Genomic DNA, 26,048 nt, shown 5'->3' with positions numbered 1-26,048 from the left:
CGTCAGTGTAAGCCATATTTAGTCTCCACCGTGATAACCAAACCGCTGATGTCTCCTTTTTGATGCCCGCTTCACTAGACCCTTTTCAATATTTAGTCTCACCTACCACGTGCCGAGCCAAACTCGACGCTCTAATTGAGGCGCTACGCAGCTTCTGCACCTTGGAGAAGCGAACGCCTTTAAAAGCATGCCACAGAGAAGCAGAGAATTCATTCTAACAAGTTGGCAATTGAAAGTCACCTTTTATTCACAAAATCGAGAGTGTTTCAAGGTAGACAATCTTGATCCTCTATCACCATCAATAGTGCGGAGAAATTGGTGCTTTTGAGACTGCCACGAGATGGTGCTGACTTTTTAAAAGGGTCCATTGCCGGTGTTAATGCTCGCCTCGTGCAAAAGCTGTCTTTAACAACATAATAAATGCAACTTCCTGTGTGCGTCATTTGAGGTATTGTTTTCATTGTCTCGCATTTTGTGAAATGTTTTAAAGGGAGCTGAACCTTTTCACACTTTAAAAAGCTTCCTGACAAACGCATTCTTTCATTTCCAAATATAAAGTCCTCCCTTACGGACGTCTTTATGACGGAAAATGTATTCGGCTACACTCATCATTTTCAGCGTAGCTACTGCTCACGCCGGTGATGTATTGATTCTATTTATGCAGAAGCTTCCGCATGGCGTTTTTCTTGGTGCCGTAAAATCGAATTTTACATTTCTCCTAGGCTTCAACCTCCGAGCTTTTGGGCACGATAAACAGTTATCATGGAAATTCCGCACACAATATTGCAGACGAGAAATAATTTCTATTACGGCATGCACCACTCCCCCGAAAGGTGTAGGGTTTAAATAGGCTTGGGTAGACATAGTCTATTGATTGTGTACATAGATTCCTTGATAGTCGCTGACAAATAAGACGCGCAGGGTGTGGCTTAATATTATAATCTTGATTCTTGCTTTTTGATTGCTTCTTTCGTGTTCTTATCCTCTAATACCGCAATCCTACTGGATAAGAAAAAATAATGAGATGCTCGTTTGTCAGCACGTCCTTCACATTGGTTGTCAATGATTGTAGAAGCGGCCTCATATAAAAATATGCCGCTACATCTCTCGATAACATGACGGGTTGATCCGGACGCTTTAATACGTTGGTATTCTATCGGGTATCTCAAATAGCGGCGAGGCTATTTAAATCTACCGCAAAATTCGGTTTCTTAAGCCATCACTCTTCGATTTTGTGCAGCGTTGCCCACAGGCGGTGGGTATTTTTCAATAAAATTTGCAACGAGCGAACTTACCTGAGGAAAAAGTAAAGAAAGCAATAGTCTTAATTCCTGCGGAAACCCAGCAAAGCCACCGGTCTTCAATCAATAGGGCGCCCTATTGTTTGAAGACTGGTGACTTCGCTGCGTTTCCATAGGAGTTAAGCCTTTTTTTTAACATTTTTCTCAGGTAAGCTCGCTCTTTGCAAAGTTTATAGAACAAATGCACCACCTGTTTGCAAAGCTGCAGAACATCGTAGCGCGATAGCCCAAGCAGCACACTACGACCAACTCAAGCTGGAGCCAGACTGGGTAGCCAGGGAAGTTTCACTGGGCATAGATTGTTTTGCACCATGGCACTAGGCAGCCCCATCCTGGTATGCCAGTCTGGCGACCACCGGCGGTTCCCTGTGTAGCCATGGACTGGCTCACCACTAGAATTACGGCCTGGGCCAGGCGGGAAGCTCAGTGGTACCCCAAGTTTCGCTCTTTATTGTAGATACAGCATGGGCCAGGTATGTGACCGGTAGGTCAGCCAAGCTTGGCTAGACAATCGAAATCCACGATGCAGTTAAACCAGTTTAACTCGTCATATTGACAAAATACGTTGTAAATTATTAAACTTCAATTTATTTCCACAAAAAAATACATACTGCAGGCTGCAAAAATAAACATAAAAACATATGTACAATGCAAAAAAATTGGCATGATATTATTCATGTGTCCCAGGTGGTTAGCGAGATTCTCCACATCTTCTGGAGTGTCGGGTTTCCGGTGGTGGCTAACATAGTACCGCAAGGCATCTGAAAAAAGAATAAACATCGGTAATTAGAACCATGGCAGATTTATTTGCACCCGTCTGTTCTAAAACGGTATGTAACTAATGCCACTAATAAAAAAGCATGCACTACCATAAACAGTATGAGATTGAATATGTAAGCGTGTGCCAATCGTACATGTGGTGCCAGTCTCGCGGCAATCACGTAGAAACCGCATGTAAGAGATTTGGCGAGCCACGAGGCAAGCGACGATGATCCGCTTCACTGTCGTTCGGTCACTCGCGCGACGCGGCAAACCGCATGAAAGCGACGGGAGCAAGCGACCAAGGCGATGAGCGACGACTTCTAGAAATTCAAAAACCGAGCGATGCGGCAAGCGACCGTGGGAAATCTCCGCCGCTCGTCGCTGACTCTCGTCGCTCGCTTAATCGCTTACATGCGGTTCAGCCTTTACGTTGCATAGCGGACGACAGACTAGGAAGGCAGGAAGGGGCAACAACAGCACGATCCTCTACGACGGTGGCTAACTAGTGCGGTAGAGGATCTCTGAAGCTGAATGTATACACTGGCGGTTGTATTACTACCCGAAGGAAAAATCCATCAATGTAACCCTGTTTGGCAGTCAATGGTTTCTAGTGGACCGCTGATTGTGCCTGACTGTACGTCAAGCATGTCTGATTCGCGAACAAGTTACTCTGACCGACAGTCAAACTCCCGTCAGACCCCGCTTGTCGGCTTTCTGATGGTTTCCTGGTGGCAGTCGGCCGCCGCGAAATGCCATCAGGACGTCTTGGTGGTGATTCTGACTGTAGATCGATTGTCTCTGACTGTACGTCAGAAAGATTTGACGTGCAGACAGAGGTACGGTAAAAGCACGTAAAGTTCGTTCGGATACCACTATTTCGTCAAATCTATGAATACGAAAAGTGATCTATGCACGAGAAAACGATTTCGGGACGTGAGCCCAGAAAACCGCTGACGTTAGAGATATGACACGCAACCGACCGACAACCTTGATCAGAAGCCCGCCGAAGCGCCGAACACGACACTTCGCACTTCGCTTTGCCCATAGAGGCTTCGCCGAGCTTTCATGAACGATCGCTCTCGACTCGTTTTGTTTGCCCGCCTGCTCCAACCTGTCGATCCTGCCCGGGCTCTACAATGTCTTATGTTTTAGTAGAATTTCTACTCGACAAGACCCAGCCTGATGTGTGTTCCGACGATGTAAGGGACTTTAGCGGTGTAGTTGAAGACGACAAGGTGTACCAGGTCTACTGGGCCGGTGACGCGCGAACAAAAGGTTCATTCTACGACGCGAAAGTACTCTACATGGCAGGTGAGTAGAACTGAAGTACGGCGAGTGATGTGCGAGTGCTTTGCATAACGTGCTGACGGTTTAACTGCATTTGCAGCCGAAACATCTCGTATAAAACAAATAGTCAAATCTAGTGTCTGTGACGGTGGCGTAGCATAGGGATTAAAGCGTCTGATTTGTACGCATGTGGTCGCGGGTTCGATGCGCAGGGGTCCTGCCTTTTTTTTTTTTTTTCTCGGACATTTTGTTTTATTGAGGCATTTGGCGATATTTATGAAGGCGTATAGCTTTACTCTTATATAAATTCTGCCCTTGTTGATGAAAATCCCTTGGCAGTGGCAGTCAGACGTCATCTGATGGACCATCAGATGACGTCTGATGGTCCACACGTTCCACCAAGGCTGCTGACTGGCAGTCAGTGTCCCAAATTACATAGCTTGATGGAATTTTCAATAGGGTAGCATGGCTGTTCCAAATAGGGTTGCAAAAAGGTTCGGTTTCACATGACCCTGATTATGAAAATGGTCGAAATGGTCGAGCCTGCTTACCTGGCTCGCTGGCGCGCAAACAGAGACAGCCATTGCCCGCGCTGCAATCAGGACGGAGCGAATTCGCGCTCCTTCCTCACACCGGCTGCATCTCTGAACGGCGTCCGCTGGCGCCGTTCTGGGATGCAGCCCTTTCGCCCACGAGCGAATGTAACTCAGGCGGAGGACGTCATCAGCCACAGGAACCATTGGCAGAGGCAGCACTCAAGGCACCGGCAAACAATCTTATTCAAACACAGCAACTTGTTACCTCCCCAAGCAGAACAGAAGCGCGAACAAAGACCAGTTCGTGCCACTAACGCCAAATCCGGTTTTCTTTCCTTTTTTTTTTTTGGTTTTCGGAACTGCGCGGCCGCCGTCTCAAAACTGGCGCTTCGAGCGGACGCGAGGGCCGCGCTGATTGGCCCGCGCGCTCCCTGTCCTTGCACGTGAGCAGCTCTCCTCTTTCAAAGCATCCGCACTGCGCGCGGGGAGACTGCATCATCCCCGGTCCCGGGGCACTGGCGCATTTCAGGACCGTGATTCATCTGGAGGGTGCGCGATATTTCCCGCGCTTTTCCAGGCACCCCGCCTCGGGCACTTGCGCTTGAAGCGGCTTCTCCGTGCAAGCCAGGGTAGATAAAGGCCACGGTAAAAAGCGGGAAAATTATAAAGTTCGAGTACGACCAATTTCGATAGTTTTGTTTCCAATTTGTCCGGTACAATTCCACTACAACCAGTTCATTTAGGGTTTGGCCTGTCCATATTCAAACTGTTTTCAAATAGTTTTTTTTCTTTTTCAATGGGGAAAATGTGTTCTTTTTTATGTCTCAAGCTAAAACAGACTTCTTGCACTCAAATGTCACTTTTTAGTGCGAAGGCTCTTGCCACCTAGCACCAAAAATATGTTAAGGGAACGCTCATACCAATTTAAAGAAATGTAAAAAGTTAAACGAACTATAGAGTAGCAGCGGCTTTCAGCGGGCATTCTGGGTCCGATAAAATAATAGCTTGAGCCACGGAACATTGCATAGCGGCAATTCCCTGACATTCCTTCGCTCACCCTATCTTCGATCCGTCAGCATGCCCGAATATTGGCTGTTGCTTGCGTTGAGCGGACCAGGGAATTCCTGCAAACTACCACGGAACCCCAAAGCTTGGCAGAGGCATTGCTACCCTGGCCATCTCTGACCGAGGAAAATCAATAGACAGCCAGGGTACATCAAATACTGGCAGCGGCCTGTTTAAACCGGCCATCAATGACCAAGGAAATTGATTGGTCAACCAGGCAAGGCGTTCCCTGGCAGTTCCGTGGCTTTCTGGAACAAGGAAAGACTGTGAAACGCCAGGCTGGCATAGAGACGTAAATGGCTGGACAGTGGTGGCCAAGCTATCACAACTAAGTGCCAACCATGGCCCCAGCTAAACCAAGCAAGTGTGCTACCTTGGAGTTTAAAAAAACGAATTTTGCGGTCGATTTAAATCGTTTGGCCGCTACCTGATACACCCGGTACTACATCCAAATCTCTTTAAAAACACAAGCAAAATAAAATTGCGTCTAGGTTAACGCAAACCTAGTGATTATATGTTTTTTTATATCTGTGACATAGAAGTTGCGAACGAAATTCTTGTACTCTGAACCACTCTGACGTCATTTAAGTTTCATGTTGTCGGCCAGGATCCTGGTGGTGTCGCAGCGGTTGTGGTACAAGCCAAATGTACGAGCTTTCCATCTTAATTTTGGCCGGGAACTCTGGCACCAAGCGCAAGGGTTGCAACATCCGAGAGCATGACACTTTGCCTCCTGTGAGGTCGTTTGTAGAAAATTTGGGATTACTTTTAAGGTATGGATGCGATAGGATTTTTAACGCACCAGTCACAGACGACCTTTGGAGGCATCGTATTCCACAGTTCAGCCAGACAAAGGGCGTCCTAAATTCGTAGAAAGCGACACCGAGGTCATCATACCGGAAGCAGTTGTTCGTGTATTCAACGTCTGACGTACGTCAGGTCTGCGTAAAGACCATGCACTTGGTTCCTCTTATTACACCTACAAATTAAGAGAGGATGCAAATGTGGCTTTTTAATGCGGAACGCCAATTGCATTGTACGTGCACGGAATGCACAATAACGTAATGTTTTTGTTTTGCCCAGTTCCAAACTGCCAGAAATCCTTTCGCGTTGTTGGGCCTTTGAGAAAATTACTCTTCGCGCTTTTCTTAGCCTCTGTTTGTTCAGATTACGTGTACAATCGGAGTTACCAAATGGATGTGACCGACCCAAAACGATGTTCCATTCATCATGGTGCCGTACAATTAGAGCGATGAAGAGCGAAAACTTTGACAGATTCCCAAAAGGTTTCCGTAAGAACAAGAACGTAGGCGTGGTACAAAAGATTAAGGTTATAACCATCATTAACAAAAACTTGGCAACAAGGTAATCTAGATTCTTCAGTCTCTTTATTTTCTGTGGTATGGCACTCTAATAGCATTTTGAGGTCTAGCGAAGTAGCATATGTTCTCATGAGCTGCATAATAAGAAATGCATATGAAAGGTTAAATAGTGATAACGAAACACGATTGGAAGATGCCTCCCTGCCCCCCCCCCCCCCCTTCCCCCGATTTTCTATATCTGTTCCTTTCGAACTATTCACATGAGTGTAGGCTTGCTTCCCGTGGTGTACTTTTATTGCATTACGTTTCCAACGTCTTGTCATTGCAGAAGGGCTTTCTTATTTTTGTTGATTTAATTTTCCTCTTTTTGTGAAAGGGAACTTTGCTGGGAGATCTAGATATGACGTTTTTTATAAGGAAAACACCGTGACTTGTGACCGCCGTTTCGTTTCTTCCTCTTTACTAAGAAGTTTGTTGCGAGTATGGAACGGTCGGATAAGAGGAGTGGTTACGTTCCAGGTGTCGTGTATCCGGTTCTGATTGAAAGCAGAAGCGGCAACTCAAGAGGCGCTGTTCAACTTTCTAAGGACTACGTCATAGACTTGGAAGAATCCAGTGTTTTAGGAGACAGTCTGTATTTTTCCGAGGCTAACTATGGAGAGGTGAATCACGAATTGGTAAGGAAAGATTACCTTTCACAAGAACGCAAGCTTCCGCCTCATTGTTTGACATTCAATTAATTTACTTAAAAAAATAAACATTCAACCTGTTTTTTCGCTCAGAAGTTTTTTGATGTGCCTGCTAGTGTCTTTGGAGGTTCTCGCACATTTCAAAATGCCGTTCAAGTAGCATTGTTTCCGCTATTAATAACGCGAATAACGCATATATGTTTAAATGCCGTGCCGACTCCCACGATTTCTTTTTTGCATTCTTTGAGAAGGTTTTACTTCCTCGATAATTTATGCAACCATTCACCACGATATTCGTTCTGCGTCTTGTTGAAATTCATTGAATGTAATCATTTACTGAGTTTTTATAAAATGCCACAGCTTGCAAAAAAAAAAAAAGCATGAGCAATTCCTCTCTGAGAAGGCGGATGACCAGCGAGGCTGTTTAGCACACGACACAGACCTGTAAAAGAATTTTGAACAAAGGTACGACCAGATTTATGGTCTTGATTGGTGGTCATCGTAACGAGCCGGAGGAAAAACGACACGCGCGACGGGACCGCCAATCCGGGAGAGCGGAAGGAACGGAAACTAGGCTCGCAAGCGCTCTGGGCGACTACAAGGAGAGGGCGGTGCGAGAGTAGACATAGTTGATGCAGGTCGCACAAAGCCAAATCTTTGAGAAACGTTTATTACCTACCTGAGAATCTACTGATCTTGAAAATAGAGCCTATTAATGACTAATCTACTAAAGATAAATATCCAAGTGATGAGACATAAGCTTTTGCATAAAATGAAGCGATTTTGACCAAATTCGGGAACTGAGTTTTTGTTGACGTACACAAAAAATCCACGAAACCCATCAATGAATAGCTTGGCTATAAATATAACTATTTAGCATTTGAGCTGCTACCAATATGAATATTACTTCTCAGTTATTTTTCTCATAATATGTTCTTTCCAGATGGATACTACAGACATACGTAATAGTGTTTATGAAAATTCGGAGCACAAGGCGTCCTTTACAATTACTGAAACAGACGTGGGAATTGAAATGGTATGTACACATTTTTTTATATTCTTATAGGAACAATACATACGATTATACAAATGTACAGGAGGTTATGCAGTCGTTATTTATAAATCCTATATTTTAACTACATAGATTTTCGCGAACATTCTATAAACCTGGAGTGTTTTTTTAAGTTTCATAAAAATGAAGGTGTATTAAGAACATTGTAAGTACACACCACCGCAGCGTCTAAAAAACATTATTTATGAGAACGTTACGTTATATATTTTGAATGCTTTCTCCATAAATTGCTTCCTAACCAATTGAAATATTATTAAAATGAAATGTTTGTTGAGGGATTCACAAACCGTCTGCAACGGGCAATGCTTGCAATATTCAGAAATCTATCACTTTTTTAACAGGAAGGATACCTAAACTTTACACATGGAATTGAGCCATTGCGAATACATGACAAATCCGGTCGAATCCCTCACAGAATATTTCCGCTACCGACGCCTGAGGAGGAGATCCACTTGGAAAGTAAGTGACAGAATCAAACACTATACACTAGATATTTGTTAAAAACTCTATCTTTAAAAGCTAGACTTCCTGAAGCAAAAATGATTAAAAATTTTGAACGTACGACCGAATTCCTTCTTTTAGCGTTCGCTTCACGTGCACTGTCAATACTGGTATGCTCTCAGTTATTTGCCATTTATTCTCTCGATGAATTAATTTACCTCCCGTGCGTTCTCTCTCAACACATTCTGTTTAAAGCGTGGCGAAATGACCGCATTAATTGATTCTCATTGGAAAATGAAAAGGAGAAGTGCTTGCAAAGGCGACGGCCCCTCAGTATTTTATTATTTTTTTTACTTGCATCATTTCAACGGCTCCTATATTAGTGATCCTAGTATGTAATCCGATGTTCAAAGTATTCAGAGTATCAGAGTATGTATGATCTCAGATCGTACCAATAGTTAGCACTTTTTGAGTTAACAGAAGAGGTCAGTGGTTTGGCAATCGGAAAAAGGTCTTATATCCTTATACTCAAATCAACCTTCCTTAAGTGCGTTCAAAGTTTCCGTCCTATTTTTCCTAAATAATTTAATTGGTAGCACTTAAGAGTTCCAAGAAAACATGTTTCTACAAACGATATTTTTGACACGGAATATACTCACAATTATCAGGTCCCTTATATTTTTACTTAATTATGCTTCCGTTTAGGTAACACATGCAAAAATATCGCTTGGTCGTCTTTTCATTCAAACAAAAAGAATTATCTACGTTATTTCGGCATAGTTCAGTTTTGAGGTGATGCTATTTGAATAACTACATATGCGCTGACATCGGAAATTGTAAAAATTCGAGAAAATTATCTTGAGGATATCTTAACGACTAGAAACCGCAAAAACGGGCCAAAAAAGAAACTAATTACCAACAAAACAGGAAATGTTCCTGTGTAATTTTGCTGAAGAAGCATGCCTTTAAAAAGTTATAACCTTTGACTTTGATTACTTTTTACATTCAGCATCACTATGATGTTTACAGTTCCCGTTGAAGAACGTTCCGATGAAAATCTACCGCCAAAAAGTAAGCTTATTTTGTTTGCAAAACATTTAACATTTCTCAGCAATCTTCTCAACCAATTCTAGAAACACCAAGGAGCAGGCTGCAATTCCAGTTACATGCGCGGCATACATACTGGTCATTTTATAACCTTGATGCGATTTTCTGTACACAATAGAAACCTTCATTTTTCTTCTTTAGGTTTTTGCTTTGAAATATTTCGGTAGACGTCAGCTCGTGCTGCACGTGTAACTATAATTCGAGACCGCACTTTGATGATATAATGAATTGGAAAACTTTCAATCGGAAAGACAGTTTCACTATCTTGCACAAAAAACAAGTTCAAATTTTTCTCGCATCGTGCATATTAAAAAAAATGATTACACAGTTAATTCTAAAATTGCGAAGCACTCAGGACATGTCATGATTTGAAACCTTCTAGGTGACACTGCAGAGCCACCCACCGTGTGGCGACCTGAAATGTACGTCATGTTTGACAGTGTAATACACAAGTCCCTCAATGAAAGCAAATATCTACAGGCTCGATACATCATAAAGCTAATGAACATCGTGCGTATGGTTTACATTGGTTCTTGTTCAGAAATAATATAGTAATTCTAGTTTTCATTGACCAAAAAAAGTGCTTATTGAGGCTTTTGTGTTCCGATTGCTGACACCCGTTCGAATCCCTTATTTCTTCCACGAAGGTAAATGCAATCTTCAAGACGGTTCGCAAGCCCCGAATAAACCTCCAGCTTGTTGGAATATACCGGTTTCCGGTGCGTATTCATTGTCCAACCCCAACACATTGGTATCTTCAAATTTGAAAGTCTTGTTATTGCCGCCAAGAGTGCAACAGAATTGTAAACTGAAGTTTTTTAGAAGAAAACAAAATTTTTATCATATAAAGTCGACTTTTTTATTCAAAACATTTAGGATCACATTACGCTTTGCCAAGGGGAATCGAATGAGCGGAAAACAATAACTATTTGTTTCTATAAATTATTGGATGCCTATGATTTAAATAAGTTTCATTTGTGTTATACCAGATTAATTTATTTTACATTAGTATAGCTATAACATAGTGTAGTTGATGATTAGATGTATTTTTCAACATGACAGATTGACTAATAAATCCATCCGACCACTAAAAGTAATGCCGAAATATTAATTACAGTAAATTTAAAGTATGCTTTAAGTCACTTTTTTCTTTATTAGACTTTGACTTTGTAGAACAAAAAAAAAAACAGCTTAATATTGTGTGGTTGCGATTTCCTCAGAGGACTGCTTTATGCTTGATTTCAGTGCGTTATGAGATTTTTTGTTTTGTTTAGCGATTCCTTGATTTTAAAAGCAAACAATGCATATACAAAGCATCGCATGATAGAAAAATGGAAAATTAAAAAAACTATTTTGGGATTATTTTTGTGGAAATGTTTTTTATTTAAAATATTGTAGTGAAACAGGTATGATTTAAAGCACTTTTGAAATCACGACAAAAATCACGATTTAAATCGTCCAGACTTTTATTCTCCACCATGCTGTTAACGCTCATGTTTTCTGGTTTGCAAGAACATTGTATTGGGCAGCTTGATACAATATTGTTTTTCATATGATAAGAGTGCAGCGAATGTTTACACAATTGTACCGGATGCAAAAATATGTTCAGTATTGTGATTTATATATTAGGTAAATATTGAAAATATTATTAGTTACTAGAGAAACTACCGCACGTTTAGCAATTTGTGTAAAATGACAACGGACATGGCAGTAAAATAGATAAAAATGTCCTCAAGTGATTTACCCTTCCCACTTAGACAACTTTTTTCCTGAATTCGTGTGTTGGTCACGTGTCACAAAATTAGGGGACGTCATTTCTTCTTCTAAATTTAGCGGAGAAACTGAATTTGTGTTGGAGGTCACGTGGCGTCAATTTTCCTGCTAAATCTAGCTGGCAAATTAAAATTTCGTTTAGGTCACGCGACCAAGTCAGATGACATCACTTTTTCCGCCATATTTAGCGGAGAAACAACATTGTTCTATAGGTCACGCGACATAAAGTCATATGACGTAATTTCCCCGTAAATTCAGAGGGGATATAGCAGAGGTCGAGCAAAAATCGGGACCCGGAATTCCATTCTTCATTTGTCTGAGATGCATCGTGGGCGCTGCAGCAGTATTATAGGCGTCACCGAAAAAAAGTAACAAAATACGTTACTCCTTACAGCAGATGGTATCAAGGCCATACCAATCATAGCTGTTGCTGTTGTGTTCTCCTCTACAGCATATATGTAACACTCCATTAGCAACTACAGCGCCGTTCACGTATATGCGCCCGAGTACGACCGAGAGAGAGCAGACCGGTTTTTAAGCCGTTTGCGACGTCTTAGGACCAGCCCCGCTGCAGCGGAGCTGGTCCTAAGAAGTCGCAAAGGATTAAAAACCGGTCTTGTCTCTCTCGGTCGTACTTGGTTGCAAGAGTGTGAACGAGCCTTAATACTTTTCCCCGTGGCATGAAATTTCCAAGAGTTGCTATTTTGTACAAAGCCCAAGTTCTTTTCACAACATTAATAACTATAGGCCCATATCCGTACTTCCCTTATTTTTAAAAGTATTTGAACATCTGATACAAAAACGCCTATGCAAATTTTTGAATGAAAGACATGTCTTTGTATGCAGCAATACGGTTTTCACGAAACCGTATTGCTGCATACAAAAAGGTCAAAAGAAAGGGCGCTACTTAACATTAAAGAAAAATCAATCAACATTATGAAAATAAACTATTTACCACTGGAATATTTACGCATATCTTATATCTGATGGTATGTTGGGGCCCCGAACAAGGTAAGAAAGGAGCGTTTGTCTGTGTTGCGAAAAAGGGTTCCTATAGTTCGGTGAGTTTAACAAAGAAACAACTTATTTCCGCACGACCTTGCACTATTTTAATGTGGCGATCACATAACACCGCGTAAATGAATAAAAAAACGAAGACATAGGTCTCTAAGTGATAGTGCCAACGAAGAGCAATTGGGGGTTTATCTGTCTAAATCAAAGTTCCGAAATCGCTTCTTTTCGCGCTGTCAAAGCCGTCGGTTTTATTCCCAAGTAACAATTCGTTTTCTATTCCAATTTTGCACATTTCTTATTTTTGTCGTGACATGGCACTGTGAAAACCAAACTAGCTCCTTTCTAATTCGTTTTCGCAAAGGTCCGTAAGTTTCAGTTAGCTTATTTCACTTAGTGGACTCAATGCGATGTATTGCAGAATTTTATAAACAATTAGAGCTAGAGACATTTTTGCATCTAGAAAGTACTACTTTTCGATGATAACGACGGTCTAATTTGTTATTGAAAAAGTAATTAAATATAATTTTTTTCGTTTAATTTTTTATGTCTACAGACGAAAGAAGATGAGTATTTCATTGTGGAAAAAGATAATCTAGTCTCAGCGATTGAGTCACTAAGAGCCTTTGGAAAATTCACCACAAAGACCAAGTTTGCAAGGCCTGCCGATTTCTACCTGATGCTGGTTGGGTAAGCAAGATCACGTAATTCAGCCTGAGGTCTAGTGATTGGGTGTAGGCAGAGATAACATATCCTAGTTCCTTATGGCGATTCAATGCTCCCGAAGGATATATGATAGATTAAGGCGGTCGTAATTTTTGGGCTAACAATAAATTACGCACTGCTTGTATCAAATATTTGACTTTCATAACCCCCCAAAATAAGGACTAGATTTTATTTTACCTCAAGGACAGTCGTAGAATTTTTTTTTTCTTTTACAGAAACGAGCACAGTTAGCTTTCAACTCTTTGCCGCAACAAGTCTCCACATGATATTCTATTACGGATTCTAGGCAGGCAAGTGGCAAAACCTCGGCGGAGGCCGCAGGGGTATTGCTACAGGGTGATTTAAGGAGAGGCCAGGATCTTTAAATCGACCGCGAAATTCGGTATCTTAACCTATCGCGCTACGGTTTTGTGCAGCTTTGCCCAGAAATGGCGCAATTTTTTTTTGTAAAATTTGGAAAAAGCGAATTTACCTGGGGAAAAAGTGAAGAAAGAAGAAGTCTTAGCTCCTATGGAAACGCAGCGAAGCCACCGGTCTTCAAACAACACGGCGCCGTATTGCACGGGAGACAAGAGATGGCGCAAGCGGCCGCAACGCCAACTGCCACCAACGAATGAGCATACGACATCTATACCAGTCAAGAAACTGTAGTTCCTTTTTGTTACCACTCCTGTTTTTGTTTCTGCGACTGTCGCCACCTGCGGAACGCGAGTCGCTTTTGAGTCGAAAAGATCGTCTGCTAAAGACGCCGGCTCTCGGCGCCGTACGCTCGTCCTTTGGCGGCGTTCGTTGCGCCATCTCTTGTCTCCCGTGCGAAACGGCGCCGTGTTGTTTGAAGACCGCTGGCGTCGCTGCGTTTCCATAGGAGCTAAGCCTTTTTCTTTCTTTACTTTTTCCTCAGATAAAGTTTCTCTTCGCAAAGTTAACAAAAAAAAAATGCACCATTTGTGGGCAACGCTGCACAAAGTCGTAGCGCGATAGGTTAAGAAACTTAATTTTGAGCTCGATTTAAAGAGCCTGGCCTCTCCTTGAATCACTCTGTAGAGTTGGGCTATTCAGGTCACCGCAGTGATTAGACGCAGACTACTACTCAAATGTTTCGTCGAGCTGTTTATTCTCACGAGGCTAACTCGAGTGATTACGGAGTGGCCGTGTCGAATACTCAAGCCGCCTTCGACACTTTACCCGATATGGTGTGATCCCCGCAACTACGTCGTTAATATTTACGAAGCAGAATAACATTTTACCATGACAGGGAAGCTCCTGTGCTAGTAGTGTTTCCTGGGGGTACCGTGGGATACGTCCGAAACGTTTCCGCAATGAATATGAAATGAAAAAATTTTTTTTCAAGTTATGGTATTTGAAAACAGAATCCTCTCGAAGATGAACGCACTTGATGCAAGGTCTTTCCAGCTTTCCTGTTCACTCTTGAAGCGGAATTTCTTCGAGACCCTCAAATACGCACTTGAATTCTTCTGTTACCTTTTCATTCGACCGAAGTCTCTGTCTCGCCAAGACATACTGAGTTTTAGGAAAAATATAAAGCGTGAGGGAATTCAAACTTCTATTCTCTTATGTTTTTGTGTGTTTTTTTAATCGGAGCAAATACCGAATGCAGATCATTTGCTACGCATTAGAAAAATGCGACACCCATCTTGCGGAAAGCTTTCTGTTTTGAATTCAATTCATTACGTAAAATGTTATCTACTGGGTGATGAGAGATGCCCACAGCTTCCTCTATTTTAAGCACTTTTATTCGGCGACATGCAAAACGTTTGCTCTACAGCGTCCGATGTTCTGACCGTTTCACTGTGTAGCGAACCTGATTCGTCGCTTACTGTGTGCCACAATGCTGGACCTTTGAAAATCCCCAAAACTCACTGTTGAAACCGAGGGCGATAAATCTCAAGGGCATCAAAGCTGAATATATTTTCGTTTTTTTGTGTTATATATATATTATGACCACTGGGTCTTTGATTTTACTTTTGATCAAAATGTACAAGGTTGTTTCACTTGAACGCTTGTCAAAACTGGACTATTGGATAAATCGATTTGATATGTGCATTAAATTCATTTTAATTTGTTGGATTCCGGAAAGTTTTCACTCTATCCTTGCACAAGAGAAGGTAAAGACGGCGCACAGACGAATGGCCTAAAGAACCCAGGACGAGCGCTAGAACAACGAACCTTAACAAAAAACCACAAAAAAAAAGCCTAATCGATTATAAACAACCTTCCCATATTCCAAAACTGGGGGTAGTAAATTTTTCTAAGCAGGCAGGTTTCTGCTAGGTGAAAAACACCCGAGGAGGAGTTGTTTTAACCTCCAAACCGTGACCTGCAAGGCTTTTATATGTTTTTTTAGGTCATCCGCATAATTCGTACTACTGGCAGATAAATGTTCCACTCACATTATGCAAACACCATCTACATTACGGATTCAAAGCAATAATATATTTTCATTTTTTTCTTAAAACAAATACATCTTTATTTCTATGTCGGCATAGTTCAGTTATTAGGAGGCGGCACCTAGTTACACACATATGTGCTTATGTGTGTCTAACGGATATTTGTTCAAGAGATGACAGATATGCGCTGATAGCTGTCTCCCCTTTGTCTTCGTCTTTCTCTGCGCTGTATTTACCTTACCTACTGATGAACAAACTCGCCTGCATCGCCACCTTTGCTACCTTCGTGCTTCGGTGCGACTCGTGTTGTCAAGCTTGTGTAAAGAGCATTTCAATCCGAAATTGTAACATGCGCTCTATTTTATGAGCCGGTTAAATTGACTTTACGGCAAGGTGACGAGAGACGTGTAAAAAAAGTTTTGTCGCCCCTCAAAACGAGCGCTAGAGGTGCATAATTTTGGCTAATACGCGCCTCATGCTACAACTTAGTCATGTATTATATCCGAGGATAGCAAAGCTCTTTATTTATGCAAATCCTACTAATTTCAAATCGTCAGTATTAGGCTGTCGCAAGCATCGCAGTTTCAGTTTTAAAATTTCCTGTCAGCAGACATTAAGAAACAATTTTCTAGAAACAATATTTCTCTTGCAAAGGCTAAGCGAAGTCTTTGATTTTGTCGACTATGTTTATGTATCGTAAGCGAGTTTAGCCGATGTTGAATATTTCTTGCGGTATGTTATTGTTCTAAATACAAAAAAAAAACTTATGCTTTTCTTGATGCTCAATCTTTTTCTATATCTCCACCTTGAATTCAAAGCGATGACCTATCCGTGGTAAGGGCCGCGGATAAATATTTCATTCAAAATCGAGTTTTTGTCTTTTTAGCAGGGCTGGTGATGGGTTAACGCAGACGACTATAGACCTTTCCAGCGGCAGTCTCGAACGAAGCGAGCGGGTAAAAAATGCTGAGTCACTGAGCTGTGGACGCATGCGCAGCGCCCGATATACCGCTCAGCAGATCAACAGCGCATGCTTAGAAGGCGTTCCACAGCCCAGCAGACAAAGATGGCAGCGCGCAGCCGGGGATTTCTGGAAAGGTCTATATTCTCATCTGAGAATCTTGCACCGATTTTACGGGTGGTAACGTCAGCGCGCCATAACCCTTCCAAATGTTCCAATATTTTCTAAAATCGACTAATTTAGTGCTTATCATGACGATCAACTACGTTCTCATTATAATAATATGTTTTTTCTTACAAACCAGAACGTTCATCCACAAGTTTTAGTTAATAATCTTACTTATCGTGGCAGCTGCTCTGTTACGTCCCCATCGCCGCGTAACTCACCTACCTAGAATGCATAAGTGTAGATTTCACGGCTTTTCTAATAAAAAAAATATAAAGCCTAAAAAGCACAAACTCTAGTACATACACCGTTTCACGTGATGAATGTTCATAGCAGCAGGGATGCGCATAATTAGTATTTTCATATTTGCATTTCAGACGCCGCTTAGGGATGCCTAACAAGGAGACTAACAAATTATCTCCTAATGTTCACGGTAAGAGAGCGGGGTCCGAAGATGCTCGCAACCACACATTTATGCTGAATCTTGAGAAAGTCGGAGTTTAACCAGTTATTTCCGAGAGATGTCTAACGAACACCGAATGATATTCGCCGTTTCTGCTAGTTGGTAACACGCATTACTGATTGGGATTTGTAAGTTGGAGCCCTTTTCATAGAAGATGGCCTTTACTGAATAAAATTAACATTGTTTGCTTTGAAGTAGTTGGAGAAAGTCGTGTTCAAAATGTTCTTAAAGCATGCTTTGGCCACTTAGTTCACAAATAAAATTTGACGACAACAGTAGTCGCCAGATGATGATCATAAAAATCACATGCAACGAATATCTCTTGATAATTTCAGTTATATTCGTGGTGAGATTTCCACAACACCAAACGCGAAAATCAACAACAAATTATGAGTTTTCATTTTTATTCTACGTTAAACTGTGAGGCCTCACGTGTACGTGCGTCCGCAAAACATAGTGTTTTTCATGACAGGACAGCCTACGCATTGCCTAACACTTAGTGCCCTCCAAACGGAGCTCTAACGGTACAACCTGATGCCAAAGTTTTAAAAATCACTGTTTGCAGATTCAAAAGTTAGAAGGGATTTTTCATTTACACTGGCCAAATGAATCTCGTTTTCAGTAGCCGACGTCACTCATTTTCATGCGTTGCTGGACTTCGTCGACTACCCTCGTCTTATTGTGAATTTCCTAAAACTGTTCGTAACCTTTTAGTCGGCATGTTCTGAAACTTTGGCATCAGGTTCGAGCACCGAGCGCTATACTCGGTCAAAGACTGAGCGTTTAGTTATTCGTAATTTGGCTTTGCGCTGAAAAGAGTAACTGTAGATGTTAGTTTGCGTGTATATTTTTCTTGTATATTTCTGAAAACAAATTTTCCCTGTAAGCACAGCTCCCAACCTCTAGATATGGCTTGTTTCCTTGGCATTCGAGACTTTTGCACAAGCGGTTACGCCTCGGCTATTTTTTAATTTTAAGTGGCTGAACGTCTCATAACTCTAAACAGCTGCTTTTCCAAAAAGGGGGATTTTCACATCACACCGTATTCTTACAGCTTGAAAAGAGCATTATTGAATGTTTTTGGAAAGCAACAGTTGGATTATTTCCAGGTATCGCCCATACTGGAACGGTCTGCGTGAAAGGCAAGAATGTGGGAATTTCTGAGGGAGAAGCTCCATGGTACTATAAATTCGCAACAATAGCCCACGAGATTGGGCATTTGTAAGTATCTTGTCGCTTCCTTCATATACACACGTGGTCAGCGTATCACCCGGGAAAAGCTTTCTTAGTCACCGTTAGTAAGTCCCATGCCTTTTATCATAGCTACGGACAGTGCAATATGGGCCGATAAGAAGCGTGACCATAATGAGCCTTGCTTTGCGTTTCTTAATCTGTCTCTGATTGTTGTGTTGAGCATTAGATGTTTTTTTTAGCATGAACAATATTTTCGCAGGCTCGGGAGCGCGCACGATGGAAGTGGTCCCTTGAAAAATGTCCGAAATCATCCTGGTGCTCTTGACTGCAAGTACCCAGAGAAATACATTATGCGTCCTGTACTGCAACCTGGACCGCCTTTTGCGTTTTCACATTGTAGTGAGGAGGGAATGCAATTTGTTTTGAAGTAAGTATTTGCTTGAACTTCCTTAAGCGCTGGCATCACCAACCTTTATTTTCCTTTGGTCCCGTGACATTTCCTATGCTATTATTTCACCCTAATTTTCAATGCATCGTTTGCCAGTTGACGGGGATGTTACTTCCAATTGTAGTTACTTAAATCGTAGTTCACTTAAAATGTAGCTGAATCCACCAAAAGAATGATGACGCTAAAAGCGTTACCGCAAAACGCGCCATGTACCTTAAGCTGTCAGCAATAGTTGAAATGAACTTGCAGCTCACCTGCCATTGGATGGCAACGAGGCTGCAAGTTCACAGCGAAAATTCATTGTATTGTGGTTGTGCTGTTATTCTCTATATAAACAAATTATTGTCATTATATCGACTTTAAGAAACATCAAAGCGTTTACCAAAACATAGCTGAATCCATTGAACGTGACAAATAATTTTTTCTATTTAGAGTCCTAGTGTGTCCGTCGGTTGTTTTGTGTAAACGAACTGAACCGAAAGAAACATTACAAGGTTGATAAATTTGACGCCCTTAAGGCCCGGTCACACTAAGGCAACAGTCGGGCAACTCTATTCGGCAACACGAGAAAGATGTGTTTCCGGTGATCCTCTCATATCGCGGCAACAAGAACAGCAGGGCAACCTGTTCCTCTCACCCGGAATCCGTGTTGGCCGTTTTGTTGTCCGACCACCCTATCACACCACGCTGACGGCGGGCCCAACGCTTGAAACACTCCGCAATTTTGATTGTTTACCTTCGTTCGTGTGTGGCGAGGCGTCGCTGGAAATGCGACTCTTAATTGCGCTAGAGCATTCAAAGAGCCGGAAATTGCCACGGGACGACATCAATTAGAAAACTTGACACGGGAAGTATTTTCCATCCTTTATTTTACGAAGATGCTCTTTTTCGTTCGCAACGATATAGCCCTATTCGAGGTAAATGAAATTTCCGATATATGTTAGGAATCTACGACATCGTATAAGGTGTTCCTATTCGGTTTCTTTTTTTTTATATCATGCTATTCCTATTTCTACTGTAAAATTGAGTTAGCGCCTGCAGTTCCCTGAACCGTCTTTTGTAGCGTGGTGTTGAGCTGAACTGACAGTGCTTAAAAACTGCGACGCCGACATGATCGGCCTTCATAACAATAGGTACAATGAATATTTTTACACGCTGTATACTTGATTCCGCCTACTATGTGATCGCTTCATTCCCCAAAACGTCCTGGGGATTTTCGAATCGGTTGAGGTGTCTGGTAGCGGGTGTTTAATAGTGCCAATTAAGCAGGCTAAAATATCGCCTTCTTAGATTGCATTTGCAACGAACGACGAAATCCCCGAAATGTGTGTAAATAAAATAATGAAAGCGAAAAATTAGTCCTTTATTGAAGACCGACGCGGCCTTATAAAACCTAACTCGAAATAATTTGGAATGCAGTTAACCCCAAGCACACTTCCAATCCCTTTCACTTTACTGATTCTTCGAGAAACGAGCTGGATGCTGTTGAAGTCTGTGAACGAGTTGGCAATTTCTTTAGTGAAATGTTTTCTGATTAGTGAAATGTTCTCTGACGAGACCTTTTCCTTGCTAGTTATTTTACCTGAAGATACTATACTATCTCATATGGCTCCAATTGCTATGTCTGTGACTGGTATTCAGAAACTGATAAATAATCTTCGACCAAGTTGAGCTCCACTCCCTGATATTGCTTCAACGAAAGTGCTTAGGCTCAGCAAATCAGAAGCTTCCTCTCTTCTGTGTTTACTTTTCCAATAATCCTTTCATACTGGTAAAATTCCTGCAAATTGGAAAGAAGCAAAAGTCATCCTACTTTTTAAGACCGGTCAAGGGAATGAGTTGACGAATTATAGACCAATTTCTCTGAGAAGTGTACGTAGTAAGCTGATGGAGCATCTAATTTTCTGATATATTATGGATCATTTGTCGGACAACGATATCGAAGAGAGAACTGTATTGCCGAGCTGCAGAACATATTTCCGCGCGTACTGACAATTGGCAAAAACTTCATTTGGTCGCTCCACGGTGAAACCTTTTTAAATTATCCCCATTACAGTTGGCTACATATGAATGGAACTCTCTTCCTGATAATATTCTAATCGTCCAAGAATGCTCTGGTTTCAGAGCTTCTCTAACCACTTACTTAAACGCATAGCAACCGTAACACCTGCTTTCTTAATTTTATTTATTTTCTGTTTGTGTTTTGAATAATGTTGTATTTGCCCCTCTATGTAAAGCCCCATAGGCGGCTTTCATAATAAATGAAATAAAATTAAATCAAGAATCATTGTCATTACGGTCGTTTTATTGTTTTCATTTTTTTAACCTTTGCTTTCTTGCGTTATTTTAATATTACTTTATCAGCAGGCGAGTATAGACATGCTATTTTATTTCACTAGCAGTAATGTGAGCTGGTCTCTCGGTAGTTCCACTTTCAAAACCAGTCTGAACGTTCACGACCGCCTCTGTGACCATTTCGACAAGCACATGCAACAATTATGCAGTCAAAAATTTTATAAAATTATTTTTGCTGCACCACAGCCTTAATTATTGTTGGATAACGTTTTCGAAGCCGTTATTTCAGTAAGCTCACAAGAAAACGACGTTGATAGGATACTAGCTCTGCCCTTAAAGCTATCTGTGTTTTCTTGTTGTCGGCCCGAAATTCGCCCACCCGGTCACCAGAGCAGCACACGCTGTCCATCACAAGTTCCTTCTGTCTTTTTCCCCGAAAGCTGTCATACCAAGGTACTTTTTCGTTGTCATCCATGTTGCGTTACTGTTGCCGCGATATGACAGGTTTGTCGGACAACCTGGGAAGGGAGCAACAGGTTGCACGATTGTTGGACAACATGTTATGTTGCTATTGCCGTCGTGTTGCCTCAGTGTTACAGAGCCCTTAGAATTTTCGTAGGCACATATTTTGGTTAATCACTCCAATTAAAGAGGCATTAACATATCGGCTGCCTTATGTTAGTGGAAGGATACTTTTTCTCTTTCTTCGTGTGTGTTAATTAAAAATTTGAATGTTGTATTATTAATCGAATCTCATGAATCAGGAAGGCATCCCTTATGAAAATATTCCCTGGAGAAGAAGAACAAGGCGGACAAAGGACAAACACACATCTCCAAACACCGTTAATTTCTCCTAGCTCTGTTGATATTTGTGTTTGTCCTTTGTCCCCTTGTTCTTTTTCTACAGCGATTATTTTACTATGCTTTCCCAGCTCGCTTGCACCTTTGCATTATTTTCATTATTATAATAACCTTTATATGAAGCACATTTATGCTTCTGTATTGAAAAATTTCAGTTGTATGAGAAATTTCTGCGTCCAATGAACACATACGAATCATACAGGATATATAAGAAGATATAAGAAGTATATAAGAAATATAAGAAACTCGTGAAAAGTTTCTCATATGTTCTTATATGTCTTATATAGTTGTTTCCATGGTTATTGTATGGGTCTTATATGTTCTTATATATCTTGAATGACTCATTTGTGTTTATTGGACACAAGAAATTTCTCATACAAATGGGTTTCTCTCTAGGGTTGTTGGAGTTCGCCCGGCGGCGGCTGATAAAACCCGTTAGCACTACTGACGCCTAACTCCTGATTAGCTCAGTAGGTAGAGAGCTCCACTGGAAAAAGCGAGGTCCCTGATTCAATACCAGGACCAGGCGGATGTTTTCTGTCGCGCACCAGTCACATAGCTGTGTTTGGAGATTGGCGTTTGTCCTTTGTCCCCGTCGTTCCTCTTCAGGGATTATTTTAATCATTCTAGGGCAGCTCGCTGGCACCTTTGGATTATTCCATTATCATAAAAACATCCGTAATTCTCCCATTGCACACACCCAGATTTCGATATAATATTATTTTAAAACATATATTGGTCAATTCTTGTTTGTTTGCAGGCTACGTGGAGAGAAATGCTGGAAAACACAATCCGACTATGACTTTTTTAACGTCACCAAGGAGGTTGCGGACCGTTTCCTCACACCGGAGATGTTCTGTGAACGCATTAACCCGCAGCAACACTCATCGGCTGTGAGCATCACTCCCCTTCCCCTTTGTATGCCTTTCCTCTCCCTGAAATCCGCTCCTCTACCTCTCGAATATGCGCGCAGCATGTTGAAGGTCTGTCGAAACAGTACACGTTTAGTGCAGCCACAGCATTTGCTGTCGCTGCAAATGAATGGTTTCCTTCCGTTCCGATTCGTTTGAAAACGTTTTTTTTTTTTGTTTGTTTTTATTATTTTTCCGCTGGGGGAATACTGTTCACGACTTGGGTTCTTGGAGAGAGGTTTTAAGGGTTGTCATCACGTGGATCCGAAGTCACACGCTCTGCTGGTTGTCGTCAAGACCCCACTGTTGTTGGAAATCGCGAATCTTCCGAAAACAAAGGTGTGGAGCGGACGATAGTGGGGAGGCGAGGAGGTTTGTATGGTTGATGCCCTCACTGAAAACGACCTTTTTGCTTTGCCGTGAACGGAATTTGTTTCCTGTTTAGGCAACTTTCGAGTCGTGCGCTAATCAACACGTTTCCAGTAAGAAAAGCTACCTTTCAAGTAATGCCTATTTTGTCTGTGCTGTGTCATGAACATACGTCACAGCTCAGGCTCGCGTAGAATTACACTTTATATGGTTGGAAAAGTACAGTCTCGGTTTGTTGTCTTTGCAAGGAAGAACAAAGACTTGTTTTAAATTTGTTTATTCACATTAATTCAGGCGCCTCTTGGGTATTGCATATATAAGGAATAGACCGTTGGATACCAAACCTAGACATAAACGGACGTGAAATCGCTGAACATGTACCGGAAATAAAACCTACTGCACAACAGATTATCTTTCACAAAAATATTACAAGTACGATTAAGATTTAATGTTTTCACCCATTTAGGGATTTCGCAGACCCAATGGCATAAAATATGTCAACACCTCCTTATTCGATAACCATCTATCTCAACTAAAAAAGCCATCGCTTTCGGAGGCCCTTTGACATTTGTTGTAGTGTCTGTGGTTATGTGCACGCATGTTCTACACAATTTGATATCTAAATTAATATTCAAGTCGTAATCAAACATTTGTGCCACAGCAAATATTTGAACTTAACTACCTTTCTTGCTACAAATAATTTCAGAGTATGGAGAACTGCATCATATCGTGCCACAATTGGCCATTCTTTAGGCACGCAACGACGAAAACATTCTTCGCTCCATTTGGCTTCCCATGCGGGAATAATGGAGAGGTAGGATATCCCAAAATACTTTTTTTTAAAGTTTTCAAACAGCTTGGGGGGCATGGGTGTTTCTGATGAGTGCGGAGAAGGGAACCTGTCAGTTAGGGGAGCTAGAGCACCGACAATTTAAGAAACGCATTAGGTGCCGGGTACTGAACATCTTACCGTTGCTCAGTAGCCCATAAGATCTCGGTATCAGTGGATAAGAACGTCGAAGCGCCGATCACGCTCTCAGAATCAAGACCATAATGGTCCCCATCCTGCGATCCTTCAGCTCACTGCGACTCTATGTGCGCTACAAGAACGGCTTATCAGTATATATTCTCCTAGTGAAAACTAGGTAGACAATTAATGTTATATATATTTGTAGTCAGCACGACCCTTTAGAGGTGCAAGTAATATCCGGCTTCAATCAATCTTCATAATAATAATTGAGGTTGTGGGGATATTTAGACAGCGTGTAGTTGGTCAGCCATTAAAGTTGCGACGAGTCACACGCTGTAGATGAGCAATCTAGCCAGTGCAGTACAACCGCTAGCCTGGAGTCTTTGACGTGCACCACGCAGTAGTGATACACGACCGCATGCCGGTACGATGCTCATCCAGATCGAAACGGGCAGGGGTGGGGCTCGAACCCAGGATCCCTGGGTTCTGCAGCGCGAGCTTTCGCTCCACGGGCGTCGAGCTCCAATCAATCTTCAGTGATACACAGCCTGTTTTTTTAGGCTTTTTAGATTTGTTTTTAAAAAGACCGTGATTGCTACAGTAACACAGTCTGCCATCTTTAATGGTGCAACAATATAATGCCGCCCCAGCGACCTACCAAGTACACCTGAGTCACCCAGGGTAGATAGATTAGACAAAAAAAGCTTAACTTCTCTTTGTTCCACCCTCAAAGGAAGAGAAGCTCCTCTACTCTCAATGATTAGAGGTTTCCTTTTCCCGACTCTCATTTTCTCTGCAGTTACTTAGGGCATTGCGCAAAGAGTAAACGAGTTCGTGAGAGGAGCTTATTGTGCAATATATTGGAATATACCTTTTTCCGAACCATTTTTATAATATAATTTAGGCCTTTTTTTGTAAAGGGTTATGGGGCGGGTTCACCAAAATGATGGTTATGATTTTATGGTAAAAATGGGACAGTTAAATTTAGGCATCGAATGTAACGAGATAACTAAGCCTCTCACAGTTTTGCAATACGAGCGGCACATCTATAACTTTTTTTCTAGAACTGGGATACAAATTCATATTTCACATGTAGCTTTAAAGAAAGATACAGATACTCAAATGTTTGCCTAAGGTACTATCGGGATACATGTGTACCGCGACACTGCCCGGTTGTGGCTATCTCTGATTTCGCATTGAACCGAGAGGATCACCAGAAAGAGCAGCCTTTCGAACTGCGTACAAGATTAAAAAAAAGTCAGTAGATTGACCAAGCGCCGCTTACCCATTTCAAGCATTCTTTGTCTGATGTTAATTACCATTCACTCTTTGACGTGAAGCTCAAATAATTGGAACTGTGCTATCTGATGGCTCGTTCAAAGCAATCAAACCCATTCGGCATGCCACATATGTTGCTCGCACACACATTATAACCGGACGGAAAACAAATAAGGAGAGTTCGTCGCAACTTGCAAACAGCTCAAACCTACGTGAAAGTGATATTGACAGTGGAGGCGCTCTTTCTATGTCAGTATATAGCTCGTATACGTGTATGTTTGTTTTGTCTTAAGTTGTTCGCACATGTATACACAAATGTACCAAAACTAAACATATTCAGACATATCTTCTTGCTAACCTTGTCAGATATTTGTTCAATGCTTATTTTTAACGTATAGTTCGCTAAAAAAACGACACCAGACCAGTACGCGTAATAGAAAGATCCTACTTTAAAACTTCTGCGTCGTGCTTAGAATAGCGTACCAAGCATAAATTGACGGTGGCTAACATTCCTCGGTGTCTCGCCACGACAAATTCGAGAAAACTGAGATGAAAATTGTTCCCTTTTTTTCAGCGGTGCTGGTTCGGAAACTGCACAAATATTGACAGTGAGGTCTCTTAAACAGTTACACG

The 26,048-nt window shown here is 41.6% G+C and overlaps 1 protein-coding gene across 1 annotated transcript; it reads left to right on the top strand.

Moving 5' to 3' along the window:
- The first annotated feature begins 571 nt into the window (after positions 1–571).
- On the top strand, positions 572–26,048 carry LOC121833050 (venom metalloproteinase antarease-like TtrivMP_A). Its single transcript, XM_042286115.1, has 14 exons — positions 572–638; positions 6,793–6,950; positions 7,906–7,998; positions 8,376–8,493; positions 9,505–9,546; positions 9,965–10,092; positions 10,230–10,301; positions 12,923–13,056; positions 17,004–17,059; positions 18,199–18,310; positions 18,543–18,710; positions 22,648–22,780; positions 23,874–23,981; positions 25,990–26,048. The coding sequence occupies exons 1-14, from the start codon at positions 590–592 to the stop codon at positions 26,035–26,037; spliced, it is 1,419 nt and encodes a 472-aa protein (XP_042142049.1). The 5' UTR covers positions 572–589; the 3' UTR covers positions 26,038–26,048.

The sequence above is a fragment of the Ixodes scapularis genome, unplaced genomic scaffold (genome assembly GCF_016920785.2).
Source record: "Ixodes scapularis isolate PalLabHiFi unplaced genomic scaffold, ASM1692078v2 PGA_scaffold6__148_contigs__length_123643588, whole genome shotgun sequence".
Taxonomy (NCBI): Eukaryota; Metazoa; Arthropoda; class Arachnida; order Ixodida; family Ixodidae; genus Ixodes; species Ixodes scapularis.
This window is presented reverse-complemented; position numbering and strand designations above follow the sequence as displayed.

What these genes read in the sequence shown, in the direction of transcription:
- LOC121833050 (XM_042286115.1), top strand. Translation starts at nt 590, where the DNA reads ATGTATTCGGCTACACTCATCATTTTCAGCGTAGCTACTGCTCACGCC. An exon ending in ATTATCTCCTAATGTTCACG is followed by an intron (nt 17,060 to 18,198) that starts GTAAGAGAGCGG and finishes GATTATTTCCAG; the next exon opens with GTATCGCCCATACTGGAACG. An exon ending in CATGCGGGAATAATGGAGAG is followed by an intron (nt 23,982 to 25,989) that starts GTAGGATATCCC and finishes CCTTTTTTTCAG; the next exon opens with CGGTGCTGGTTCGGAAACTG.